Genomic DNA, 7,797 nt, shown 5'->3' with positions numbered 1-7,797 from the left:
TTTGACTTTCATTACGTATGGATGATGTGCTGTAAAAATAGAGCATCGTATTATGATATGAACATAAGATTTTTTAGTGATATTTTGCAATAAAATTTTAGAAGAAACACAGAAAGGTACGATCGTGGCTTGTTTATGTTATTATATGTATAATAAGCTTGACACTCGAAAATGACATGGTGTTGACGAGTTTTTAAATATTTCAAACACAGTTCAATGCAACAAGTAAGCGCAATTTTTTTCCGTAAATTTTATCTTATTTTATCTTTTTGCTAGCAAAGTTTATTCCGAGTTTTGTGTTTTCTACATTTTACCTTTATTCGATTGAAAATAGTAATTTTAAAATTTTAAAAATCTTTTACAATTCTGTACAAAATTGTTGAGATAAATAAAAAGTTTAGCAAAAAATATCAAAAGTGTGGCGCAACTTCATACAAAGGAAAAATGACACAAATGAAATTCTCTGTCTGTACAATGTTGAAGACTTCGGACTGTACTTCAATTTCAACATTACAAGGGAAAGAAGAGCAAAAATAGGACCATACATTAGACGATGGCTGGAGCTACAGAGCTAACTCAGGTAAAACATGAAGTACTGCTTAAGTAGAATTTTAATGTTTCTGCTTATATCTTCATGACTTCAAAATTGACAGCCTCGTTCGAGTGTGTTTTTATAAGGTGGGCTAGATAATGTGCGAAAGTGTTGTTTACTGCATATTGTGTACCTCTACGAGAGGACTTCTCCAAAAGAAATAAATGCTTTAGTTCGGGCGCGCATGTTCATTTCTTTAGATGAAAACTAAGAGACAAAATTAAACAGAAACAGAAAGTGCCCAAAAGAAACAAACAAAAAAGCAAATAACGAAGCAGCTAAAAAATTAATACGTGAAGGAAATAAAAGAAGTTAATTTCTTTAAATTACATTTTATTGGCTTATTTTTAATTTTTAGGACAAAACCGGGTCATGACTTTTACCAAAGAAGTGATTATCCTTCTATCACTTTCAGTATCCTTAGTTATATCAAAAGTAACTGTAACTCGATTTCGCGATAGAAATGGAATAATAGACGTCATCAAATATGCCGACGAGGAGAAAAGATGCTTACCATCGCAAACAGCTTTGAAATTTGAAGGAAGTTTTAATTGTATATACGATATTGACATATTAACTGATTTGAACACCACAGGTAAAACCTAAAGTTTTTATGATTGTTGTAAATCGAAATGCACGAAGTTAAATATTTAGATAAAAGCATTCATCACTTCTACAATTTTCTGGAAAAATATACAGAATATACTTAAAAATATAAATAATATTTTTAAACAACTCATAAAGCTTATAAATACATCATACTTTACATAACAACTTACATTTTTTTATATATAACAAATAAGTTTAAAGATCCGCCTGGATGTTTCTTAACTATAAAGGAGATTTTATCAAATTTTATAAAGACAGACCCCTTTTTATATATTTAAAAAGCTTTTTAGCAAGAGTAAAAGTTTCAATCCACTTTTTCTGCATATATTGCAAGTAAGCAATCTCAACCTGAAGTAAGGGGCTGTTCATATGCGAAATATATCCTCGGTTAATGAGGAAATATTTCAGCATGATATAATTTTTACTTTCTGTTCATATGGCATGGGCGAGAAAACTTTCCTCGGGGGAGAAAATACCATGTGATAAGTTTCTATTGTTTATTGTGATAAGAATCTATTGTTTATTTTTGAAAATTATACCGAATCGACATAAATTTACCTCGCCTACCGAGGAAACTTCTGTTCATATGGGAAAATGCATTATTACCTTCTTACCGAGATCTCGACCATGCGCACCCTAAACTAAAATTTGTTAAGGGTTTGTAAACAACCCGAGATCTCGACTTGATATCATGCTGAAACATTTAACCGGTTCCTGAGGAAATATTTTCCATATGAACAGCCCCTAAAGAGGCGTTTCTTATAAAAAAAACGTGTATGCACATAATCACAGGTCTATGACTTTTCGTAGGCTAAATAATACTAGCATATAACCTTTATTTTTACAAAACATTTATCTCAATATTTTCTATTTTTTGTTATTTTGTTAGTTACACATTTTAAAAAAGAAGCTGATGTTATTTGGAGTGGACCAACATTTCTGGAACCATGCTCAATTTCATTACTAAAATATAAAGAATACAGAGGTACCTCGTGGAAGAATGTGGTACAACCCGGCAGTTGTTTTCTATTTCACAAAATTTTACGAATAAATTTAGTTTTAACACGAGTAGTAAGTACTTTTACTTTGTTGTTTATTTTAGTGAGTTTTCAGCCGTGTTATTACGCAGCTACAAGACAGTACTTGAAGTCAGTTAAAACGTAGTGACGTTTTAACTGACTTCAATCATTACGTTTATTACGTTCCTATTTTAATTCCACTATTTGGCTCTTTCGTTGATTATTTATGTATTAATAGCTAACTCGCTTGTTCGCTTTTATTACAGAGCTCTTGCAAGTATGAAGAATATCTTGGCAAGCTTATACATGTAAACATTTTATGTGAAAAACATAATTACACATACAATATCTTCTCTACTCTGCCATCTAATTACATTTCAGGTAAACATTACTTGTTTTTAATGTTACGCTGGTCGTCAACTCGCCCGTCACTACTAACAGCTACCATATTAAGATCACAGATGTACTAGTCGTTAACTCGTGGAAAAATCCACGGGAATTTGCCATCGTACATACATTTCCTGTATTGGTATTTCGTGCATCCTTGTTCACCTGTTAGAATGAAGTAATGAAATAACTCTGCAGAGGGTTCGAAATAAAGTGCGCGCAACTATTTTGAATACACAGGATACAGTATTATTATGTAGACTAGTCGTAAGCCCGTTGACAAATCAATCCGCAGAAACTCGTCCGTAGCTACTCGCAGCTACCATTTTGGCTCACAAACAGACAGACAAACCTACGGCGAGTATTATAATATAGATCATTAATCTGCGTTAAAACCCATGGGGTGGCCTGTCCCTTAACCCTTGTGGTGCGGGAGGTATTTTTTGTTGCATTCCATGTGGACGGCGGTGTTTTCTAAAATATATATCCGAAATTATCTATTTTTTAAAAAACACTAATAACTCATCTTCTAGAAGGATTTTCGAATTCTGTAAAGGCTCAAAAGAAAGATTTTTAAATAATGTTACCAAATTGTAAAATAAAATCTTCATATTTTCGACCCCCAACAAAGTTAAGTTAAACATTCGAGATAATTTGAAACATTTTTGATAAAAATACTATTATTTCTTTTATTGAATCTTGATGTAATATATTTTAAATTATCTGAATCTGATATTAACTTTTTCATTTGTAGAAACGGTTAAAAAGGGAAGCAAAGTGACACAATTCAATATAATTTCAAGTTTTAAACACTATCTGTTTTTAGGTCACAATAAGGAAAAAGATTATATTATACTAGCTGAATTCTCGTGAAAGAATCCACTGAATCTCTCATTAATTCGATGTAACGGATACCAAACAAAGACATACAACACAGTAATTTATATTTTCAAAACTCACATTTCAACCTCCACCCCAGGCTCTTTGTCTCATTTATTACGGGATGGCAAAAAGAGAAAAAAGCCGTGGGATCGAGGTTGCTCACAATCTGCATTATTCTGAAACAAAACGTCTAAAAATATAAACATGTGCAACAATAGACCTTTTTACTGATAGTACTACCATTTTTGAATTTATGAAAAAGCAGTATGGGAAAATCAGGGTATCTCAAATCAAAACAAACCTTGAAAACGAAGGTAGTCGCTTTTCATGTGTACTGTTGTTCTGTGGTTTTTATTGAAGCATAATTATCGTTATGGGAATTAATGATCGTTGTGCTATGGGAGCAGGTAACAATGCTCGTAAATATCCAGAAAAAGATGTCATTGTCGCACATCACTGCATTTAATGGAAGTTTAGAGCTACGTTTTTACACTTGTAGAAACCCTAAGTTGTATACTAAGGGGGGCTTGCAACAGAAAGTATTTTGTGTTTAAAAAACATCATGTGATCTGTTCAAATCATTTTGAATATGGAAAACCGACAGATGCAAGCCCTTTACCCACATTGTATTTAAAAGGTTATGGTACAGATGAAAACTCAAAAAAGAGAAAAGCACCAAAAGAAAGAGTTTTTCTTCCCAACAAAAATTGAAAAAGAGATATATTTGTTCCATCTTCAACTGCTTCAGATGGTGTCAAAACAGAACCAGACAATGTAGATGAAATTGACTTTGGTGTCACACTTGATCTAACTTCTAAAAATGCCTCTTTGTTAATGTCACTAACCAGTTCATTAACAGATCTTTCATTATTATCACCAGCTAGTGGGATAAAACTGTGATCACCCACTTGCTTAACCTCATCAATGTCTGCTTTAGAATTAGATATTCCAATGTTATCACCAACTAGTAATGCCAATATTTTAATGCCTACATTGTCCACTGCATCCACAACTTCCAGCAAATTGTCATTGAATACAATTAATAAAAGAATGTCATGGGATTGCATCCAGAGTATTAAAAAAATTGAATTGTACACAGGATGTCCATCATCAAAAGTCCAGCCAAATTGTTTTGTCAAAAAAAACCTGGTCCAAATTGTTCTCTAAGCTTAGAGAATGAAATATTATTGACGTTGATGAGGATAACACTTGATGCGCCTGTTGCTGACTTAGCTTTTAGATTTGGAATATCGACTGGGCATGCCTCCAACATTATTACAACATTCATCATTTTTCTTAGTTTGGAACTTGAACAACTAATATATTGGCCAACACCTGATGAAACACTGGCATATAAGCACCATCATTTTTCTAGTACTTTAAACAAATGTGAAGGTATTGGTGACTGCACTGAACAATATGTTGAAAGTAGTTATAGGTATGGGGTTCTAGGACAGTTTGGTATACCAAACTTTCCTAGAACACCCCATACCTATGACTACTTGTAGACCCTTTGGCTTCGCCTTATGAAACCTCATTCCACCATCATATGTTGCAGGGTTAATAATCCTCAAACATGGAAAGGAATGGGGAATCCATATTTAGGGTTTACTATACCACACATACTTTCAGAAGGCTATATTTTACCATTTAGGAGGGTCTACAAGTGTATGTTTATAGTGTTGCAAATGCCTGGGAATTGTATATTTTTTAAGGCTGAGTAAATACGTTGGATGTACCATTTCATGGATTATTTTGATGTATCTACAATAAAGGGAATAGAAAAAGTTAACATATTTTGCAATGTCCGTATGCATAACTGGTTATACCATCATCATGGATATATCTCTTGTCATCAAAACAACTGAGTGATATTTTGTTAATCTCATAACTTCCCAATATATGTTTTTCACTTCCAATGGTTCTCATTTTATGTATCATCTGTTTATTTTCAAATAATGTTTTCCTATAATCTTTATGTTTTATTGTATTCTTAATAATGTTTTTCTTAACACCCTTCGCTGTTTTTCCTGATTTACCATTATCTTTAATATAACCGTACATTTTGGATTTCAATCCCACAAATTCGAGTATTGGTACACCTGCTGCCTCATCTTTCATTTTCCCAATAACTTTCTTTTTTTCTGTATTATAAAATTGTGATGATTCTTGGTAGTCACTATTGTCAAATTTATCCTTATCACCCCAGAAATCCATATATGCATCATCGGTTGTAGTTTCATATGTTAGGGAATCTGTTCTGTGAATAATAGTTTAGCATCATTTTTATACTTATGTTTGATATAATTATAGTGAAAATCGTACATTAATGTTTTGGATAAATCTAGAATGCACATTCCAACGTATGCAGGTCTGTTTAATGTTAATGTTTCCTTAAATTTGTGAACAGCCACAAGGTTTTCATTGAAGATTTTTGATGATTTGATTGTTGGTTTTGATGTTAATTTCGTTAGTTTTTTCTTATTTGTTACAAGTTCGACATTCACACGTTTTCTAATATTTTCCATCGTTTTTCCAAATACACTGTTATTCATAAGTTTGAAGAAATCCTTTTCAAATGCGATTTTACAAAATGTTCGTTTATTTGTATTGAAATCAATATATATTTTTCAACCATGGGGATTGATAAAATTCTAATATTCTATCTACTTTTTTAACTTTTAATCCTGATGATATATATAATTGTAAGTTTCTGTAGTGCACTACGCATTGATCCTTTTTGTCCAATGTTGGGATTAATTTTTCTGACATCACCAATTGATATATTATACTTTTTCTGGAGTTTTTACAATAGTTTGATAGCATATTTTTGGTAACATTCATTCTTTCTGGTGCTAGTGGATAATCATTATGTATATCATGTAGTTCCTTTGGATATTCCAAATCAAATTCAAATATTAACCCTTTTTTACTATCTGTTTCATATTTAGCTAGATCACATTTTTTTATCTCTCTTTCGGTAAACCATCTAAATCCACCAGTTGGTAGATATTGTGACATTCCATACCCATATAAATTGTTAGCATCTAAACACATTATATACTTTGATTTTTCATCCGGATTAGTCATCAGTATACTTATTATTTGATTTCGCATATCTGTTTGAAATATATGATACGCCTCTTAGACCCTTCTCAATAAACAGAAACATGTCATTATCTGTCATCAATTCCAATTCCACATCAGTCATTTTCAACATGGCGTCCCATGATAATCCTTGTGATGTGTAATAATGTGCTGGATCTAATTTATAATATTCTAAACATGTACTTCTAAAGTTTTCAAAAACATCGGCTAATAATAGTACATCGGATTATAGGTATAAATCATGGTATTCACCCATTGTTTTCAATTCACATTTCTTCTATACCCTTTTAGCATGTTTGTAATCATCATCTGTGATATTTTCATCTAATAATAAACTGTAGAAATCTTTTTGGTATGCTAATTTATTTTCATTGAATTTCTCAAATGAATCCATATAATCGTAGGGATATACACCTTTTTTAGTCATAAGTTCAAATTTCTTTTTATTATCGAATTCCTCTTTTGTAAATATATTTAAATGATGTTTTAGGTAGATTATCAACCAATTTTTCCAAACTAGAGCTCATAAATTGGAAACTATCTATGAATTTTAAATGTTTACCCAACATGAATGCCATATATTTTTCCATATTATTTGGTATAACATTAATATCCATTTCTTTCAATTCTCCATATTTGGTTTTATATGATTGTTTTTTCACAATTTCACCAATTTGCTGCATTATGAAATGGCTATCATATCCTCTCAAACTATGGAATATAACTGGAACTTTATCGGTTAATCTATAATTTAAATTACAATCAGTATGTGCTAATCCTCTATATTTTCCTGTTACATGGCAATGATCACATACAATATTATTATCCGCATAATCTGTATCAATATATTCCTTATTACAGATGTGACATTTTTTGGCTTTTTTGTGGTATCTAACTTCCTTCAACATCTCTTCCATACATTTGTAAGTAGCATTTTCACCTCTATACATTTTTATTGGTTTGTTATATTTATTGTCATATCTACACACAACCTTATAACCATAACCACATTCAACATGCCTTTATAATTTGAAACGCTGATCAAAATAACGTTTAGGATTATATGTTTTCGACAAACGACTAAGGTGATATAAAGGTTTTTAAATTTTCGCTGACGTCAGCAAAGACCCGCCAAAACACAAGAAAATTATTTTTAGAAATGTGTATACTAGTTGCCTTTATCGTATAGATCTTGAAATA

At 31.5% G+C, this 7,797-nt stretch overlaps 1 protein-coding gene across 3 annotated transcripts in view; it reads left to right on the top strand.

Annotated features, from left to right (window-relative positions):
• The window catches only part of LOC130645544 (uncharacterized), a 45,688-nt gene continuing 37,891 nt past the window's right edge, over positions 1-7,797 (top strand). Inside the window, exons 1-5 of one of the 3 annotated variants that reach the window (XM_057451576.1) lie at positions 1-225; positions 518-580; positions 951-1,187; positions 2,091-2,272; positions 2,487-2,601. In XM_057451576.1, coding sequence (XP_057307559.1) covers positions 965-1,187; positions 2,091-2,272; positions 2,487-2,601 — 520 coding nt within the window. In that variant the 5' untranslated portion in view covers positions 1-225; positions 518-580; positions 951-964. The remainder of the gene's footprint in view (positions 226-517; positions 581-950; positions 1,188-2,090; positions 2,273-2,486; positions 2,602-7,797) is intronic. The other 2 variants (XM_057451566.1, XM_057451584.1) reach the window with 2 other exon arrangements.

This window comes from Hydractinia symbiolongicarpus, chromosome 1 (genome assembly GCF_029227915.1).
Source record: "Hydractinia symbiolongicarpus strain clone_291-10 chromosome 1, HSymV2.1, whole genome shotgun sequence".
NCBI classification, from domain to species: Eukaryota; Metazoa; Cnidaria; class Hydrozoa; order Anthoathecata; family Hydractiniidae; genus Hydractinia; species Hydractinia symbiolongicarpus.
Note: the sequence above shows the minus strand (reverse complement) of the source record. Positions and strands in the feature narration are given on the sequence as shown.